General features: G+C 34.3%; 1 protein-coding gene across 3 annotated transcripts in view; it reads left to right on the forward strand.

Moving 5' to 3' along the window:
• Positions 1-21,789, forward strand: part of LRRK2 (leucine rich repeat kinase 2) — a 146,075-nt gene that overhangs the window by 58,141 nt on the left and 66,145 nt on the right. For all 3 annotated transcript variants that reach the window (XM_054443751.2, XM_063672628.1, XM_063672629.1), the window contains exons 19-25: positions 3,931-4,189; positions 7,416-7,604; positions 13,590-13,708; positions 14,946-15,015; positions 15,532-15,749; positions 18,350-18,600; positions 19,165-19,313. In XM_054443751.2, the coding sequence (XP_054299726.1) occupies positions 3,931-4,189; positions 7,416-7,604; positions 13,590-13,708; positions 14,946-15,015; positions 15,532-15,749; positions 18,350-18,600; positions 19,165-19,313 (1,255 nt within the window). The remainder of the gene's footprint in view (positions 1-3,930; positions 4,190-7,415; positions 7,605-13,589; positions 13,709-14,945; positions 15,016-15,531; positions 15,750-18,349; positions 18,601-19,164; positions 19,314-21,789) is intronic.

A 21,789-nucleotide genomic window follows, 5' to 3' on the forward strand; every position in this document is an offset into this window, starting at 1 on the left:
CTATCTAGAGCAAGAGTGGAGTTGTGTTAGACTTTCTGCAGAGAATTTGATAATGGAATGTACATGATTGGTAGAGAAGAATATGGAAGTTTAATGCTGGGTATGCAAATGCATGGATAAAAACCTCAAGGTAAAACTCATCAAATCACAGTGGAAAAAGTATAGTGAAGTCTGAATAAAAATAATAAGAGGCTGGGCATGGTGGCTCACATCTGTAATCCCAACACTTTGGGATGTTGAGGTGGGAGGATCACTTGAGCCAGGAGTTCAAGACCAACTTGGGAAACATAGTGAGACTCCATTTCTACAAAACAAACCAACAAGCAAAAAACCATGTATGAAGGCACACACATGTAGTCCTAGCTTCATGCAGGGTGGCTCATGCCTGTAATCCCAGGGCTTTGGGAAGTCAAGGCGGGAGGATCATTTGAGCCCAGGAGTTCAAGACCAGCCTGGGCAACATAGTTAGACCCCCATGTCTACAAAAAGTCAAAAAATTAGCTGGGTATGGTGGTACCTGCTTATAGTCCCAGCTACTTGGGAGTCTGAGGTGAGAGGATGACTTGAGCCTGGGAGGTTGAGGCTGCAGTTAGCTGAGATTGCACCATTGCACTCCAGCCTAGGCAACAGAGCCAGACCCTGTCAAAATAAAATAAAATAAAATAAAATAAAATAAAATAAAATAAAGTAAAGTAAAATAAAGTAAAATAAAATAAAATAAAATAATAAATATAAAATTAAAAAAGGCTGAGGTGGGAGGATCACTTGAGCCTCGGAGGTCAAGGCTGCAGGAGCTAAGACTGTGCCACTGTACGGCAGCCTTGGTGACAGAGCGAGACTCTGTCTCAAAACCAACCGGTTGGCGCGGTGGCTCACGCCTGTAATCCCAGCACTTTGGGAGGCCGAGGTGGGTGGATCATGAGGTCAGGAGATTGAGACCATCCTGGCTAACCGGTGAAACCCCGTTCCTACTAAAAAAATACAAAAAATTAGCCAGGCGTGGTGGCGGGTGCCTGTAGTCCCAGCTACTTGGGAGGCTGAGACAGGAGAATGGCGTGAACCTGGAAGGCGGAGCTTGCAGTTAGCCTAGATTGTGCCACTGCACTCCAGCCTGGGCGACAGAGCGAGACTCTGTCTCAAAAAAAAAAAAACAAAAAAACAAACCAATCAACCAACCAACCAACAAAACAAACAAAAAACCAACAAAACCAAACACTTCTATCATGCTCATTACCACCTGGGCACTGCTCCAAATACCTTACACAATTTAATCCTTACGACAACCTACGAAAAGGTCCAGTAGGTTCTAATGTTATTCCCATTGTGCAAGTGAGAAGCTGAGGCACTGAGGGATTAAGTAACTTGCCTAAGAACAAGCTCCTGGTAAACAGCGCAAAATCTGCCTCCACAGTGCCTGCTTTAATTTCTTGGCTACACAGCGGATTCATGGTAGTGGTGGTAGTGGTGTTCATTTACTCTAAAATAACAGTTTGAATAATTTGGTTTTGATAATGCACTGCATTTATTATAAATTAGATGATCAGAGAAAGATTGCAGGGATAAGAAATTATGCTTTTGATAATATTTAGTTATATTCCGAATTTTCTTCATTATTATTTAAATGTAAAAATAAATATCTGTGAACAGTAGTATTTTCCTGTCATGAAGTAAATTACTTTCATAAATAAGTGTGAATATTCTAAAGAGAATGACTCTGTAGGATTTAAAGAAATTAATTCTTATTTTTGCTGGCATTTATTTCTTTTCTCAGATTCACTTTCTTATATATGTCTCTCTTCATGGCACCATATGCCTAAAGTCAGCTTGGATAATTTGGATCCTCCAAGGAAAATTCCTTCTGCAAACATGTGCAGAGCACAGTGCTAGATAATTAATAGAGAATATAAAATGGGTTTCCTGTTTCAAGATAGTTTATAGCTCTGTATGTGTAGGGCATTGACAAGAGAGTAAAACATAAATCACCTTAGTACAAAGTAAGGAGTGAATGGCATATCTTAGAGAAAAAAAGTTACTGGGCTATAAGAGAAGGCATTTGTGAGTTTTTCCCTCCCTCCCCGCTTCCCTTCCTTTCCCTTCCCTTCCCTTCCCTTCCCTTCCCTTCCCTTCCCTTCACTCCCCTCTCCTCCCCTCCCCTCCCTTCTCCTTTGTCTTCCCCTTCCCCTTCCCCTTCCTCTTCCCCTTCCCCTTCTCCTTCCTTCCTTCCCTCCTTCCTTCCTTCCCTCCTTCCTTCCTTCCCTCCTTCCTCTTCCACCTGCCTTCCTTTTAATTTTGCTATGAGCCCTTAAAGAGGATTTTAGTAATTTGCTACTTAAATTAAATATATTTCCTAGATGTTGTGCTAGGCTTCAGGAATACAAGTAGGATTGCAGTAATGTAAAGGCCTTTGCATTCTAGCAAGAAAACAGATGGGTATGTATGTTTGTTTGCTCAATGCTACATTAAATGAAATGGATGGGAGCCGGGAGGAGAAATGGTGTGTTTGGCCTGAGAGGTTAGTAGCAAGGAATTCTCTGCAAGAAAGTTTGAAGCCAATTCTTCAAGAATGAACACCTTTTTGCTGGGTGAAGAGTAGAGGAAGGCATTTGGGGTAATAGAAATAGCATAAAAAGTAATGAGGTTTGAAAAATTACATGCTGTGTTTGGAAGAATGTCCTGGAGCAGCAGCGTTTCAGAAGGTTTTTAAAGACGACAGTGGCTTGATCAGAGCTCTGTAGTGCTTTGAGGATGGGTTGAAGGTGGGTGTACTTGGAGACTGGTGGGCATTTAATTGGTGCCTTCCAACCACATAAATGAATGTCCCCTCAAATCCCTTGGAAACACATTAATTCTAGAAAATTCAAGAATTGTCCCCAACATCTTTTTCCTCTGAGTTGGTACCCTGGATGTTTGGGTCTTCTTTTCTTTCCTTTTTTGATGTTTCATTTTGGGTAATGAAAGTCACACAAGTTTCGAAGCCAGCAGATTTGGCTTCAAATCCAAGTCTCAGTTGCTTGCTAGCCGTAAGGGACAAGTTATATATCTTTTCTAAATACTCATCTATAAAATGGGAGTAATAATTGCTATGGCATAGGATTTTTTTTAAAAAAAGATTGGAAATCATGTGTGTACAGAATTTAGCACAGTAACTGATGGATATTATTTCTATTACCTGTTATCTTGGTCTTCTAGTTGATAGCTCCTTGCTAGCATCTAGCTCCTTTCCAAAGCTCTTCCTGAGTAGGGCTAGCACGCAGTGCCACAGCTTGCTAAGGCTTCTCCTGGCTTGCTGAGTTTTTCTAGTTTTTGTAGCTCCTCACGTGCTAACCCACCCTGAACACATGCTCTGAAAACATAAGATTTAGAGGAAGGTTGAAAACTGAGAGACAAGGTATATCTTTGAGGAAATTCAGATGCTTGTCTTGAGGAGCTCAGGAAAACCAGACACGAGTAATGATTGTCGTTTGTGTGTGGCATTAATAAATTTTACAATAGCTATGTCCCCATTTAGTTATTCTATGTCACAGATAAAGGCAGGACAGTAGTATTTACTGTGTTAAGGTACTAGTTTCCCAGATATCTTACAGTGAGAAGACAGAAGCTCAGAAAGTGTAAGCAATGTGCATATTTGGTGGAGTCTGGATGTAAACAGAGATCTTGATGCCAAGCCTATGGAGCTTTGTCTCCATATAATGTTGTCTCTTTCATGATAACTGACTGTCATGTGGCAGATTATTCATGCTATTCTGACATTGATGGCATTAATATCATCTTATTTTCCCAGTCTATTCAAGGATCAGTTTTGCCTTATTTTATTTTGTTTCATTCTAAATTGGAGATGTAGAGAAAAATCACATGAAGTTTGATTTGCCAGTCTCCTAAAAGGAAGAAAAATATAGGTTTTTAATATACTTAATTTTTTTTCTTTAATAGGTATGTGAGAAAGAGAGCAGTCCCAAATTGGTGGAACTCTTACTGAGTAGTGGATCTCGTGAACAAGATGTACGAAAAGCGCTGACGATAAGCATTGGGAAAGGTGACAGCCAGATCATCAGCTTGCTCTTAAGGAGGCTGGCCCTGGATGTGGCCAACAATAGCATTTGCCTTGGAGGATTTTGTATAGGAAAAGTTGAACCTTCTTGGCTTGGTCCTTTATTTCCAGATAAGACTTCTAATTTAAGGAAACAAACAAGTAAGTAACAAGGAGAATATTTTTTACAATTCTTATTTTTAATAGTATTTTTTTAAGTCACTAGTCTTTTAGTGGTTATTCATGCCAGTTTGAGGGACCTTAAGCCAAAAATATTGCAAAGGTTTGGATTTTTTTTTTTGGCTATGAAGTACTTCAAAATGACATTTAAGTTCTTTATGAGACAGCAAATAGGTATTTATAAAAATAGAGCAAAATACTGGAAGCTTTTTGAAGGGCTGCTTTTTAATATAGTCTATTTTTTATTATTAAAGTAAGACATCCCTGTTTTTAAAGGAAATATAAAATTATAAAAAAGGAAATAAAAATAACTTATTTTATCCCTTATAAGTAATTAATATGGATATTTTTCCTAACTTTTTATATGCTTACATGTACCTATGCATTCAAATGTATGTAAAAGCATACACACATATTTACTTGGCATTTTTAACTTAGAATGTACTTTATATTTCAATTGATAATGCATTTTCTTTATACTTTCAAGCTCATGTGTATTTTGTACATATTATGTGTATTGATGGTAAGTTGTCATCTTCTGACACTATTTTTATCTTTTGAGCTCTCTCATTTGTTCACACTAAATGTGTTTTTAGCGTGAAAGCTCCCAGCTTTCCCTGTGTTAACTTAGTCCCATGCCCATCTCCTTCCCCATGGTCATCAAACTCCATGAATCAACACCTTAAGGACCATCTTGCAAGTAACATATTTGCTTCTCTCATTTTTATGATGCACTCACTAGCAAAACACCAGTTTTGGTCAGTCTACCAGTCTACTTTTTCCCTCACTTTCACCAAGATAACTGAGTGCTGCTAGAGAAAAGTACCCATCCATACAATTTGGTGCCTTTATACATCAAGGTTTCCAACCGCTCAGTAGGCTCCAAAAGTTCCAATCAGGCTGAATTTTCCTCGGTTTCTCAAACACTTCATGTACCCTCACTTCCAGTCTTTTTCCAGTGTTACTCTCTCTACCTAGCTCTAAATTCTCTCTTCACCTGGCTGTCTCTTCATTCTTCCTGTCTCAGTGCCATCATCAGTCTGGAAGGTTCTCTTACATGACCCTATAGCATTTTATTTCTCACCTATACTACCATTCACCACATTATATAATTTAATTTTTCATTTTTATAATCTACTTTTTGGTTGATTGTTAGTACCATGAAGTCAATGTCAATTTTGTTCATGGTTGTAACCTTACCATTGATACTAGTGTTTTGCACATAGTAGATTATCATTTAGAATTAAGTATTTAATATTGGCAAAAAATAAAAATTGTATAATACATTATGTTGATAAGCATATGTGGAAAGATGCTTCATACATTGATATGAATTTAAATTGTCCACTTTTGAGGACAGTTTGGCAATATCCACTAATATTTTTAATATAAGTACATACTTTTTTGACCTAGCAATATACTGTTAGGAATCTATGATACAGACATTCTCAATGTGCACAAAAATTATGTACAAAAATGCACATTAAAACATTGTTTCTAATAGCAAAAGAGTAGGAAAAAAACCTAAGTATTCCCCAAAAGGAACTATTCAAATAAATAATGGTACATTCATGTTGTGGAATGCTTTGCAATCATTGAGGAAAAAAAAAGTGGAGCAAATTTAATGTCCTGATAAAGATTACATTACTCCGTGGCAAAAAAATGGGCACAGACAGTGTTTTTACTATGCTAATGTTGATGAAAATGCAACTGGAATATGATAGTTATAAAAGTTTGAATATGAAGTAAAACCCTCTAGAAATGGGTTCCCTGGTTGTCTCTGGGTCTTTGGAAATTACTGAGACATGGTTAGATCCCACGTTTCATTACTTAAACTAGTCTCATGCCAAAAACCTGCTTACTTTAATCTTCAATATCTGATGGAGAGGAATTGTGGGCCCATTGGAGAGGGACAGAGGGAGATTTATCATTAACTATATTCTCTTTGTTCTGTCTGAAGTTTTTACTATTGACACATCTTACCCAATTAAAAAAACATAGTAATGTCATTTGATTAATTGGAGGGTATAACTATGATTTCACTGGCAGCTGGTCTGAGTAAAGAACACTTTGGGTCATAGCTTTCAAACATTTTTCAGGTAGTATTTGCCTGAGTGACATATATGTGTGTGAGCTTATCCTACCGGGCTTCGGGATAATTTTCCATATCATAACATGTTACTCCATGTTACTCTGGAAAAAAAGAACCATTTGGGTATATGGGTATAGTGTAAGCCATAGTATCAGTTGGCTTCTTGGGGTTTATCATATGGGTCCGCCACATATTTACAGTAGGAATAGATGTAGATACATGAGCATACTTCACTCTGCTACTATAATTATTGCTATTCCTACTGTTGTCAAAGTCTTTTAGCTGATTAGCTACACTTCACGGGGGTAATATCAAATGATCTCCCACCATGCTCTGAGCCCCAGGGTTTATTTTCCTTTTTACAGTAGGAGGCCTAACCAGGATTGTATTAGCCAACTCATCACTGGATATTGTACGACATGATACAGTAGTATCATGTAGTAATATTTGAAGTCATTACAGTAGTAATATTTGAAGAAATCTTCCTGGCTGTATGTAGAACAATGAGGACTCTGCCAACTTATTCTTCATAGTAGAGCTAATATATAATGTAATGAAGTTGTGAGAAGAATGTTAACTTTGAAATTCCATCAGATTTCCCAATAGTCATAATGAATCACTCAGCAAACTTTATAAAAATAACAAGATCCTTTATTTAGCATTTTATGTGTTCTATGCATTGTGCTAAACATTTTATATGCATCATTTCATTTACTCTTTTCCATCACCATATGCTGTATATATTATCATCTTCATTTTCCAGGTGAGGACACTGACACCCAGGGAACTTATATAACTCACAAATGGCATTTCTATGACTTGAACACAGGCCTGTCTGGCTTCAAAGCCTAGGCCTTTTCCTGAATAAAGTTAGTTCCATAGAGATTCAGTTTTGCTATCTACACGAAAGCATTGTGTACATGGTTATGTTTTTTTAAAAAATATATGATCTGCCACCTGTTAATTATTCAGGATCACTAGTGTAAGGTGACTTTGGAAGGAAAAATAGAAATATTCTCTAGAAGCATAGGAATACATAAGAACTTTGGTCCTATATATGTTTATTTTTGCATAATTGTTGATTTCTAAGTTGCTGGTGTATCTCTTTATTTTCAGATATAGCATCTACACTAGCAAGAATGGTGATCAGATATCAGATGAAAAGTGCTGTGGAAGAAGGAACAGCCTCAGGCAGCGATGGAAATTTTTCTGAAGATATGCTGTCTAAATTTGATGAATGGACCTTTATTCCTGACTCTTCTATGGACAGTGTGTTTGCTCAAAGTGATGACCTGGACAGTGAAGGTATTTATTATAAAAAAAATCCCTTTATGCTTTATATTTACACACTGACATTGAACAATAGGACCCAAGACAAAAACCTGACCTAAATCATCTGGAAAAACTTGAGTAGAAATGTGTTTATTATCGCAAACAGTTATGTTTACTAATTTTGGTTAAAGTGATGGGTCAAGGAAGTGTGTCTCTGTGCTTCTAAATGTTATGCTAATTGGTTAATGGTTAATATTCCAGGAAACAAACTCTGACTAGACTGGAACGAGATTCCACACTCTGTCATTGACTAGATCCTTTCGTGGCTTGTGTAAGCCCCTTAACCTTGTTAAAGGTAGTAACGTCAACTTTGCAGGATTAGACATAATAATTAGAAAAAATGTATGTAAAATGTCTGCAACAATGCTTGGCAAACAGGAAGTGCTTAATAAAAAAAGTTTTTATCTTTACTATAGCTTAAAACAATCTTAATATTTTAATAGCTCACTTGAGATAACTTTTTAAAAAATTAATATAGCGAAATATATAATGACAGTGATTAGGGCTGATGTATTTAGCATTTAGCATTAGCAGTTTGGTAAAAATGGAGTGAGAGGCTTTCTTATTAATATAGTATGATTGAAAACATTGGGCGATAGAATAAGGATGTTTGAGAGGGCAAAAAATGAGAGTTGTTCCAAAATATTGTGTCTCAAGTCAAACCATTTTTAAAAATCAAGTGTAGTGATTTATATACATATATAATTTATATAAAATAAAATGCATTCACTTTGAGTATATATTTTCATGTGCTTTGAAAATTAACATATTCATGTAGTCATCATCACTGTTAAGTTATGCAATATTTTCATTATCCAAAAAAGTTTCTTCATGCCTCTTCACTGAAAACATCCCCTTCCAATGCCCCTGACCCTTAGCAATCATTTGCTTCCTGACACTGTAGATTAATGTTTTCTCTAGTTTTATATACATAGGATCATACAGTAAGTACTCTTTTGTGTCTGTTTTCCAAAGTGGTTGTACTATGTTCTACCCCCACCAGCAGTACATGAGCATTCTGGTTGCTCTACATCCTTGTCAGTACTTGGTATTTTCAAGTTACTTTTAGCTGTTCTAGTGGAGGTTTAATTCATTTAGATGTAATTTCCATTTCCCTGATGACTAATTATGTAGAGGATATTTTCATGTTCTTATTGGCCATTCTTATTTTTGTGTGAAGTGTTGAAGTATTTTGTTTTCAATTGGGTTGTCTTATTATATAAGAGTTCTTTGTATATTCTAGATAGAAGTTGTGACAGGTATATATATTGCATATTTTTTTTCCCAGTCATAGCTTGTCCTTTCATTTTACTAATTCTATTTTTTAAAAAACAGAGGTTTTAAATTTTGGTGAAATGCAGTTTTCCAGTTTTTTTCTTTTATGGTTTGTGCTTTTTGTATCCCACTTAAGAAACCTTTTCTTAGCCTAAATTTGTGAATATTTTCTCCTATATTTTCTCTTAGAAGTGTTAAAATCTCAGCTTTGACATTTAGGTCTAAAACATTTTAAGTTGATTTTTGTGTGTGGTGTGTCAATGAAGAGTTGACATTTATTTCTTTCTGTATGGATATCCAGTTGTTCCAACATTACTTGTTGAAAATATTATATAATTCCTCATTGAATTAATGGAAGCTTTGTTCTCTTTAATTGACTATTTAGGTATGGTTCTATTTTAGCATTATTTATTCTGTGCCACTGATTTATACCTTATTCTTATGCCAATACCACACTGTCTTGATTACTCTAGCTTAATAGCAGGTCTTGAAATCAGGTAATGTAAGTCCTCTGGTGTTCTTTTAAAAAAAATTGTTCTTATTATTCTAGGTTCTTTGTATTTCCATATAAATTTTTAATCAACTAACTTTATGCTGGGATTTTTATTGTAATTAAGTCCATATTTAGACTTTATATAGAATTAATTTATAAATTAAATCATATTACCTGTGATTTTAATGTAATCTATAATATATAATTAATACATAAATAATAATTTCTATAGATTATAAATTAATTTGAGGAAACTAATATATTAATAATGAGTCTTTTGACATATTAATGTGATATATAGTTCAATTAGTCTTTTAAAATTTCTAACAGTGTGTTGTATTGGATGTTTTCTGATACTATTATAGATGGTATTGTATTTGAATTCTAATTTCCAGTAGTTCACTGTTGATATATAGAAATACAGTTCATTTATTTGTACATGCATTTTGTATCCTGTAAACTTGCTAAGCTCACTTATGTGTTCCAGTACCTTATTATAGATTCCACAGGATTTTCTTTGTTCACAATTATACCATTTGGTAATAAAGACAGATTTGCTTTTTCTTTTCTAATATTTATGTCTTCTTTTTTTTTTCTTGTCCTATTGCACTGGCTAGGACCTCCAGTACTATGTTGAATAGAATTGGTCAGACTGGGCATCATTCCTTGGTTTCCAAACTTAGAGGAAAAACATACAGTCTCTAATCACTAATTATGACATTATCTGTAGTTTTTCATAGATGCCCTTCATCAAATTGAAGAAGCTTCTTCCTAGTCATTTTTGGAGAGCCTTTTTTTTTATCATTAATAGGTGTTGAAAAATGCTCTTCAGCATCTGCTGAGGTATTCATATTTTTCACCTTTATTTTGTTAATATGGTCAAATACACTGACTGATTTCCTAATGTTAAACCAACTTGCATTCCTGGAGTAAATCTCACTTGGTTATGGTACATTATCCTTTGTATATAGTATTAAGTTTTATTTTCTAAAATTTTGTTAAGAATTTTGCATCTGTGAGAGATATTAGTCTTCCTTGTAATTATGGGAGTAATGCTGGCCTCTTGAAATGAATTGGGAAGTGTTTCCCATTCCACAATTTTCTGGAAGAGTTTGTGTAAAAGTATTTTCTTCTTAAATGCCTGATAGACTTCACCAGCAAAGGCCATCTAGGTTTTAACTTTTTGTGAGGAGGAGATTTAAAATTATGAATTTGATAACTTTGATAGATGTATGATTATTTTAATTTTCTTTTACTTCTTAAGTCAGTTTTAGTAATGTGTAACTTTCAAGGAATATGTCCATTTCTTATAAGTTGCCAAATTTATTTGTTTAATGTTACTTATAGTAATTATTTAATTATCCTGTTAGTGATTTAATTATCCTGTTAATCTCTTCAAAGAATCAGATTTTTGTTTTATTGATTTTCTCTATTGTTTGTGTTACTTTCTCACGGACTTTTGTTCTTATCTTTATTGTTCCCTTTTCCTTACTTATTTTTATTTTAATTGACTCTTTTTATAGATTCTTAATTTGGAAGCTTAGAACACTGGTTTTTAGAACCTTCTTATTTTGTAACAGAAACATTTATTTAAGGCTGTATATGTCCTTATAAATATCACTTTCACTGCATCCCAATATTTTGATGTGTCCTCTTTCCATTCATTTAAAAAAATTTAATTTCCCAAATGTCCAACAATGATAGACTGGATTAAGAAAATGTGGCACATATACACCATGGAATACTATGCAGCCATAAAAAACGATGAGTTCATGTCCTTTGTAGGGACATGGATGAAGCTGGAAACCATCATTCTCAGCAAACTATTGCAAGGACAAAAAACCAAACATCGCATGTTCTCACTCGTAGGTGAGAATTGAACAATGAGAACACATGGACACAGGAAGGGGAACATCACACACCGGGGCCTGTTGTGGGGTGGGGGGAGGGAGGAAGGATAGCATTAGGAGATACACCTAATGTAAATGATGAGTTAATGGGTGCAGCACACCAACATGGCACATGTATACATATGTAACAAACCTGCATGCTGTGCACGTGTACCCTAGAACTTAAAGTATAATAAAAAATATATATATATAAATTTAATTTCCTTTGTGACTTCTTTGATTCACAAGAGTTATTTAGAAGGCTGTCATTTATTTTCCAAATATTTGGAGATTTTCTGGATAACTTTCTGGTTATTGGTTTCAATTTAACTTTTTTGTGCTCAGATAACCTACTCTGATGATTTCTATCGTTTTATATTTACTGAAACATGCTTTATGGATTATCATATGGTCTGTCTTGGTGATGTGCCATGTGCAACTGAAAAGAAAGTATATTCAGCTGTTATTGGGTCAAATCAATAGGCCAAATTGTTTGGTAGGATTTCTCAAGTTTTCTGTGACTTTACTGATTTTTCTTTCTATTTATTGTATTTGAAAGAGAAATATTGAAGTTGTAATTGAGGATTTGTTGGTTGCCTTTTCAGTTTTATCTGTTTATGCTTTGTATATTTTGAAGCTCTGTTGTTTGTTGTGCAAACATTAAGGACTATATAACAAAGGACCATATATAAAAATAATTTTTTAAATGAAGTAACCACTTTATATTAATCTAAGTTTGCAGTCAGTATCATTTTCTTCCTCTGAAAGAATTCCCTTTTACATTTCTAGTGCAGATCTTCCAGAAACCCATATGCAGATTACTGGAGCACTTTTTCCATAACTGCCCCAGAACTCCCAGCTATCTCAGTCTCTATAAATGTTGATCTCTATCTCCTCATCTCAGGAAAGCCATGAGACTGTTTAAATTTCTTCTTATATGTATGGCCCTTAATTTGTCTCCAAGCAGAAGGCCAGAGTGATCACAGGGCTCACATAGTTTGTTTCCCTTCTTTCAGGTATTACATAGTCCTGTGCTGTCTGTTGCCCAGTGTCTATATCCAATCATTTAATATATTTGTCCAGTTTTCATGTTGTTTTTGTGAGTAGGTTAAGTTCACACTTGTTACTCTATCATGCCTGAAAGAACTCTCTTCAAGTATTTTTAAAGAAAACATTAGAAATTTTAACGTAAAATAAAATGCACTATGCTGCTTGTACAAATAATGTGCTAATAGACATTTCACAAACATATAAAGTGGGATAATTATGATAATTTAATAATCTTTATAATTATGTAATTGTTACTAAATTATAAATTGTATTTTATTAAAATTCTTAAGCATTAAAATAATTTAAATTATAGAATTAATTAAACTTTAGCAATGAACCAGGCAGGAACTGTTTATATCAGGATTTATACTGAATATTATAAAGGTGGTATTTGGATATACAGATTTTATAATTTGGTTTTGATGTAAAATGAATTCTTTCTTTTTCTAAGATAAAGAATAGGGGAATTTAAAATCATAATTAATTTTTCACAAATGCATTCACATTATTTATGTTTAATATGATTTATTTATTGATCTTTGTTTTCTTGTAAATTTATTATTTTGAAAGTACTGCCTTTTCCTTATTTTATAAAACAATTATTGCCAGCCAAATTTATTGTGTTTATTTTAATACCATTCCATAAAATAAACCATGAAACATGAAATTCAAATAGGAATATATTAAAAATTGCTGACTGTTAAATAATTTGTGTGATTATAACATTTAAAGCAAGATTTGAAAAATTTATAAGAAAAATTCAGGGAGTTAATCCACTCTCTTTCCTATGCTGCTAGACCCTATTCCAGTGGTCTCTATAAAAAATTCAGAGAAACAGAAAGCAGTAACAGTGATCAGATTGCATACAAACTTTCTTCACTCACATATATTTGTTATAACTTATGTAACCATTGATTGATTTGGCTTTTTCCTGCTGGACTATGAGCTCCTCTGAGGAATAGATTTATTTTTTTCCTGCATATCAGTATCCCGTGTTTACCCAGTGTCTAGTCTGTAACAGCCATTCCATAAATATTTATGGGTGAAGAAAAATGTTGTTGAATTTTTAAAGTGAAAAACCAACATGGCTTATCATTTCTATTTTAAAGATTTTACAAAGGGAATAGACTGTGAAATTTCCATTAATAAAAATAGGTTTAATCTTCCATGATTGAACTATGTTAGAAGGATCTTATGATTGAGTAAGCTTTTTGTATTCACCTTCATGTTATTTTATCATTTTCAAAATAGGAAGTGAAGGCTCATTTCTTGTGAAAAAGAAATCTAATTCAATTAGTGTAGGAGAATTTTACCGAGATGCCGTATTACAGCGTTGCTCACCAAATTTGCAAAGACATTCCAATTCCTTGGTAAGTTAAATTGTGAAATTGTGATTATGTTGTGTTTTGCTGCTGACATTCTCTTGATAACTAAAATTTATGCCAAAGCTAGGAACAATTGGTAGGGACTTCCCTGCGGTATGAAAACTATAATTTTGAGATGTTTTATATATGTATAGATATGAAAACATATTAGATGTAAATTATGCTCAATTCACATTTGTAGTCTTTTGAGTATGCAGGGTATGAATTTGTTTGGGGCATATATATATATATATATACACATGTATATATATATACATGTATATATATATACACATATATATATATATACACATATATATATATATATATATATATATACTTACAGTACACTTCAAGATGGTTTTCTTCTTCTTTCTTTTCAGAACTCCATGTCTGAAAAGAGCCCAGGCTAGACATGTACCTAATGGTGTGGGTTGGTCCCATGAACACTTTAGCTAGAAATCTAATAGTGATTTCTAAGACACCAGACAGAAGTCTGAAGGACACTGAACAAGATGGAGTAGCATAATATAATTCATTGTTCATCTATCTATCTATCATCTATCTATCTATCTATCTATCTATCTATCATCTATCTATTTTGGTGTATTGAAAGTCATTTAATTTTTTAGATACCTTTATTATTGTTTCAACCTCTTGTCTGTTTTGGAACTATGGAAGGACTATGGCATATTTGCATGAGGAATTTGATAATTCTAGTTGAGGAAATTGGGAGCCACCTTATTCTCAGGTTCACTTTGAAAGACCTGTTCTAACCTATGCTCTAATTTTGATTATAGCTGAGTACTAAAAATATGAGGGTTGTTTTGTGTTAATTCTAGATCTTAAGATGGGTGAAATGAATGACTATAGTTGAATCGGTTAAATTAGCTGTCAGTCTTTATATATGCTCTTTCGAATTTATATATAAATTTAGTTATAAAAAGTAGTTTGGTTAATGAGAAATTATATGGATATAGCTTTTTGACTCAACTTTTCTGTTTTTCAGTTTCCTTATATTTAAAACAAAGGAGAAAGTGTAGATGCTTTCTAAGGTCATTTGAGCACTGAACTGGAGTTTTCTTTTATCTTCATAATTGGGTTCTTAGTTTTTACTTGCCTATTTTTTCCCATAATTATAAATACCATTTAACCCTATTAAAATTTCATGGTTCCTTCCTTATAAAAATGTCCTCTTCTCCAATAAATGACAGCAATTTTATTATAAATTATTTTTTAATAGGGGCCCATTTTTGATCATGAAGATTTACTGAGGCGAAAAAGAAAAATATTATCTTCAGATGATTCACTCAGTAAGTATTTGGATGTAATCATAAGTAAATAGATATTTTGGGCAGAATACAGTGTTTGGTTGAATTTCCTCCAATTATTCAAATATTTTTGGTGCCAGTTTCATCTTACATAATCTTCATATGTATTTACCTAATGATTCCTTCCATAAGCTATAGAAAAATGAAACATACTTTTAAAAATTTACCTTTCTTGAATATTATAGAACACATTAGTCTTTTTTTTTTTACAAGTTTTCTGAAATGTAAATAACAGCTCCACCAATGCCACTCTTCATCCTCTCCTCCAGTTTTCTTTCTTTCTTTTTTTTTTTTCACGCCACTTACACCACCTGATTAAATGCTTTTTATTTACTGTTCATCTCTGCCACTGGAATGTAAACTCCATAGTTTGGTTTTCTACTGAATCTTCAGTGCCTCGAAGAAAGCCTGATTGCTAGGAGGTGCTCACTAAACTTTTACTACATGAATTTAAATTATTTGCTTATATTTCCATTGTTTGTTTGTTTTTGACAAAAGGGTCATCAAAACTTCAATCCCATATGAGGCATTCAGACAGCATTTCTTCTCTGGCTTCTGAGAGAGAATATATTACATCACTAGACCTTTCAGCAAATGAACTAAGAGATATTGATGCCTTAAGCCAGAAATGCTGTATAAGTGGTCATTTGGAGCATCTTGAAAAGCTGGAGCTTCACCAGAATGCACTCACGAGCTTTCCACAACAGCTATGTGAAGTAAATTTAATTTATCCTTGTAACTTTCAAGACATTTGAAGAGCTTTTGTATTTATATCTAATTTGCATAATTAAGTCGTTTAAAAGAACCTTCTACTTTTGTGTCACTGGGTGATAAGTCCCCCGTTCTTCTGGTTTTTGCACACATATCTTAGTCTGTGTGATGTTCAGGAGCATCTTTGAGGGCAGGCAATGGAAACAGATCTGATTAGAAAGGAATTCCATGTTCTGTACGGAGTACATGTTAAAGTCTATCAAGTGTATATTGATTATACTTTAATCATTTAATTCAAGTAAGACAACTTTGACTATTTAAATTAGATTAGGTAAACTAGAATTAGACCTGGTTTGGTAGTACTGGCTCTGACTTAGCTACCAACTGTGTGACAATATGAACATGTCACTCCGCCTGCTCTAATCCTTCATTTTCTCATCTGTAAAATAGAGATTCAACTAAATGATTACTGAACCTTTTTTTTTCAGTTTAAAATAATGTGTAACTTAAAGATTTTTTTTTTTTGGTCAAAGTTCCTGTCTTGTAAGAATTAAAATATAACATAGTTTGTTGATAGGATAGCTCTCTGAAAATTGACTTTGCTCACCATTTGTATGTACTACAGATCAAAATAGTTTTGAAAGCCAAAGAAGATATCATAAAACTTAAAATTATTTTAATGCAAATGTTTAAATTGTTAAATTCTCAAGGCTGGGCATGGTGACTCATGCCTATAATCCCAGCACTTTGGGAGGCTGAGGCGGGTGGATCATTTTGAGTTCAGGAGTTCAAGAGCAGCCTAAGCATCAGCAAAATCCTGTCTCTACCAAAAATACGAAAAATTAGCCAGGTGTGGTGGGGTGCACCTGTGGTCCCAGCTACTTGGGATGCTGAGGTGGGAGGATTGCCTGATCCTGGGAGGCAGAGGTTGCAGTGAGCCAAGATCACACCACTGTACTCTAGCCTGGGCAACAGAGTGAGACCCTGTCTCAAAAAGAAAGTCTTGTTGCAAATGCATTTCCCCCTTTTTAAGCCTAAAAAATTAATCATAATTTTGAGATGTTTTAAAGGCAACATTACATAAATTTTAAGCATATTTAAGGGATGTTTTTTCTCTAAAGTTTTATATCTGGAGACAGAGAGAAGAAAGAAAGGTGACCCACTCCTCCAGCCATGCCCTAATGTTTAAAATGTGTCTTTCTCTCTTCTCCACTTCTTTGCCTTGCTAAATACTTCAAGCCACCCAGGGCTCAATTTAAATGTCACTTCATCACTCTCTGCTTCTCTTCCTTTTTCCTTCTACCCTCCAGCCAACCTACCCACCTAACCTCCATGTCCATAACACCTGATGCTTTCCACCTAATTCTCATTCAGTCATCCAATTTGATTTAAAATACCTTTGCCCCCACTAGACTGTGAACTCTTTGAGGACAGGACTTGTTTCAGGCTTATTCCTGTCTATTCCCAGTGCCTAGTGAGATTTGACATATGATAGAAGTTTAGTAGATACTTACTGAATTGATCTGTGGAGGAATAAATGTCTGAAACTTGGTAATCCTTCAATTAATATTTGTTAAATGAGCAAGCAAAATAACTCTGGGATTTAGTCTAGTTAAAACAAAGAGAATTGGAAGAGACTGTGACAAGGTGAGACATGCCGGCATTCAATGACTGGACAAGCTCAGAACCTTCTCTTAGGGAAATTTCAAAATGACACCATTAGATGGCACTTTGTTTGTTTGTTTGTTTGTTATTGTCAAAGGGTCTCATCTATGTTCCTTTTATAGGAACATTTCCTGATTAAACCTTGAGAATAATTTTCAAATCTTTACTTCAGAATAAGTTAATGAGGGTCTGAAACAAAGGCAGGAATTTTGAAACAACTTCTGGGGCTAAGAGTCATTAATAAGCCTCTATAATCATATCAAACTCTAGAATTTCTTGTGTGGATAAATATATTGATAAATAAAGAAGAGCATAGAGAAGTGATTGATTTTGGCATTTTAGCTCTGAGAGTATTACGTACCAAAGTTCTAAAAAATTGATATAATGTGTAAGTAGGGGTTTGCTATTATCATTGTAAAATTAGAAATTGCTTAAAAATAGAAAGTAGAAATTCGAAACAAAAAATTTCATAAAAAAGAGGAGATTCTAAAATGAAACACATCGTAAGTAACTATTTTTATGGTTAAATCTTAAACATATCAAAATATGTAACAATTTCTGACAGCATTTAAAACATATTCCCAGGATTATGTTGTACTTTTTGTTAAATCATTAATTCAAATATTTGTTGAGGCCTATTTTGCTTCCATTTTGCTCTTTCTGGAAATAATTTACAAAAAAGCTGAAGGAAGCTTTTAACTCTATTTTTGTGAACCTGCTTTTTACAATCTACCTGTTGTAATTTTCCTGGTTTTACCCATGCTATAAGCAGAGACGATTGGGCCAATCAGTACACTGAAATTCTGTTGTGGATTGTGTTTTCAAGTTTTTGAAAATTCTTGATGGTTCTAGTTACCAGAGGTGTGTAAGGCAGAAATATTAGCTAGACTTAAGTTCCTCAGATGGTTCACTTTAGAATTTTAAACTATTGTCTTTTCAGACTCTGAAGAGCTTGACACATTTGGACTTGCACAGTAATAAATTTACATCATTTCCTTCTTACTTGTTGAAAATGAATTGTATTGCTAACCTTGATGTCTCTCGAAATGACATTGGACCCTCAGTGGTTTTAGATCCTACAGTGAAATGTCCAACTCTGAAACAGTTTAACCTGTCATATAACCAGCTGTCTTTTGTACCTGAGAACCTCACTGATGTGGTAGAGAAACTGGAGCAGCTCATTTTAGAAGGGTAAGAAAGAGCTCATTAAAAATAAAAGGGTTGCCTAAATATGCTGATGTTAACAAAATATGCTGACATTTTTATAGCAATGAATTTTAACAACATGGTGAAACTCCATCTCTACTAAAAATACAAAAATTAGCCCAGCATGGTGGTGCGCACCTTATAATCCCAGCTACTCAGAGGCTGAGGCATGAAAATCGCTCGAACCCAGAAGGCGGAGGTCGCAGTGAGCCGAGATCGTGCCATTGCACTCCAGCCTGGGTGACAGAGGCGAGACTCTGTCTCAAAGAAATATATATATATATAATAATATATATATATTTATTATAATATATATAATACCTATATATTATATATATACTATATATAATACTTGTTATATATATATAATAAAAGACTGAGGCAATGAATATTACAACTTTTATCAACTGACTTACATTTTTACAACTAATTTTTAAATTAATGAATCTTCTTTGATACTATTCTTTGAAAGCAAATTGTTTTTGATATTTTTTCTTTAAAGCATATGAGTTTATGCAATTTAATCATTATCTTGTCTCTTGTGACTAGAAATAAAATATCAGGGATATGCTCCCCCTTGAGACTGAAGGAACTGAAGATTTTAAACCTTAGTAAGAACCACATTTCATCCCTATCAGAGAACTTTCTTGAGGCTTGTCCTAAAGTGGAGAGTTTCAGTGCCAGAATGAATTTTCTTGGTAAGTGTTCTTTGTGGGTCTCCTCCTTACCAGGCCCTCTAAGTTGTACAAGGTGAGTCATATATGGACCCTTTAGTTGGGGATTTAAAGGTGGCATTTCAGTTTAAATATTATGCTGGATTTAAAAAATAAAGTTAGCAGGTTGGCAATAAAACAAAATGCTATCAAACTGTGAAAAGACATGAAAGAAACATAAATGCATATTGGTAAGTGAAAGAAGCCAATCTGAAAAGGCTACATACTATTCATTCCCAACTATAAGACATTCTGGAAGAGACAAAATTATGAGGACATTAAAAAGATCAATGGTTGTCAGGGGTTAGGGGAGGGAGAGATGAATAGGTAAAGGACAGAGGATTTTTAGGGCAGTGAAACTGTTTTGTATACTACAGAGCGGGATATGTGCCATGGTACACTTGTCAAAACCCATAGAATGTACAGTATAAAGAATGAACCCTGATGTAAACTATGGACTTTGAGTGATAATGGTGTGTCAAATATTGGCTCATTGATTGGAACAACTGTGCCAAACTAATGCAAATTGTTAATAATAGGGGAAAATGTGCGTCGGGTGGTGGTGGTGGTGAGGGGAGAAGGGATATATTGAAAATCTCTGGACTGTGTGCTCAATTTTTCTGTGTGTCTAAAGCTGCCCTAAAAATAGTCTATAATTTAAAAAAATTATCACATTTTTATTGTCAGAGGTTAAAATGATAGTTACTTGGCCTACTGTGTAGTACACTGTGGTTCCTTTTAGTCTTAAACTAAGCATGCACATGGCAGCCTGAGCTGGGTAAGGCATCCTGATACTGAAATATAGTTTTTCATACTGAAGTTTCTTCAGCAACTTTTTGTATGATAAATATGATTACTCTTATTGCTGTTGTTAGAAATAAAATTAGTTAATGGTTTTCAAATTAGTGAAGTTAATGTATATTCATTCAGCTCTTGTGCTTTGCAAGACATTATAATAATGCAAATTATTATCATCACTTTTATTAAAAGTTGTAGAATCCCCTGCCTTCTCTTAACATATGAAATAATAGAAGAAATTATGTTCATTTGTATCCTAAATGAACATTTTAATTTTGAGAACAAAATACTTTTATGACAAGAAACAGGAATTCCCCATATTTTATCTTCCTTCATAGAGAATACTCACATCTTGCCACCCATGTGATTATTCTATACCTGACTCAGTAAAATAATTTTTAATTCTATCTAATAGCAGAATATGGCTTAACTACTTATTAATAGTATTTTAATTTGTCAGAGCTTTCAGAAACTAATAATGATCAAAGTCATCTTAATTTGGATAGTATTTTCCTCCTTTTCCGCTCCCTCTCTTCCTCCTACCCTCCTGAATATTGGCCACTTTCCAACCATGATCCTGAAACTGGGGATAGAGTTATTGACTCACTCACTAGTAAGCAAAGCAAACTCGGTCTCTGTCCTTAAGGAACTTGTGATTAAGTTCAGAGCACAGACAAACGTTAAGTAATGATGGCACAAATAAACGTAATTTTATATTGTGGTGCCTTCTGTGGAAAAGTTTCAGGATGCTCTGTGGTACCTCAGGGGAATCTAATTCAGACTGTGGAGTCAGGAAAGCATTTCTATGCCTGTGACATTTAAGTTGGGTCTGGAAAGAGGAGCATCCAAAAGGACCTTGAAGCTTGTGTATGGTCAGTGTGTCATCCCAGCTGAATCTCACAATGATCCTAATGGTCATACCTAGGACAGGTATGACCTCTGCCCAGTTGAGGAAATTGAAGCAGTGAGATTTTTTGTGTGATGTTTACAGGTGCATACAATTAATTATCTTGTTGTGAAAGTTTGAATGGACCCCAGTTCAAAATCTGTTTGCTTTGCACTACACAACCTTAATAGTTTGAGAAGTGGTCTTACATTTGAGAAGATGCCCCATGGAGGTGACATCTGAGCAGGACCACTAACCATTAAAAAATAATCCCATGTAAATGGTAAAACCCTGTCTCTACTAAAAATACAAAAATTAGCTGGGTGTGGTGGCGTGTGACTGTAATCCCAGCTACTCGGGAGGCTGAGGCAGGAGAATCACTTGAACCAGGGAGTCAGAGGTTGCAGTGAGTGGAGATCACGCCACTGCACTCCAGCCTGGCGACAGAGCAAGACTCCGTCAATAAATAAATAAATGAATAAATAAATAAATAAATAAATAAATCCCATCCAAAATAAAGTTTTAGTTCTGTGGCCTTATGAATGTTTTCCATACAGCATATGAAATTCAAGACTCTGAAGTCTTAAGTGGAGAATCATTTCTACTCATTTATTTTGCGAATAGGTGAGGTATAATATGTATCTTTCTGCTTCTCAGGAAGACAGCTTCTAGGAGTGTCCTGGAACATTTTGACCCTTGAAGATTGTCTAGTTAAAGCATAACCCATATTTTTAACCTTGAAAATGCTAATAGCTAATTCCTCAAGCTGTTTTCATA

Source organism: Pongo pygmaeus, chromosome 10, assembly GCF_028885625.2.
Source record: "Pongo pygmaeus isolate AG05252 chromosome 10, NHGRI_mPonPyg2-v2.0_pri, whole genome shotgun sequence".
NCBI classification, from domain to species: domain Eukaryota; kingdom Metazoa; phylum Chordata; class Mammalia; order Primates; family Hominidae; genus Pongo; species Pongo pygmaeus.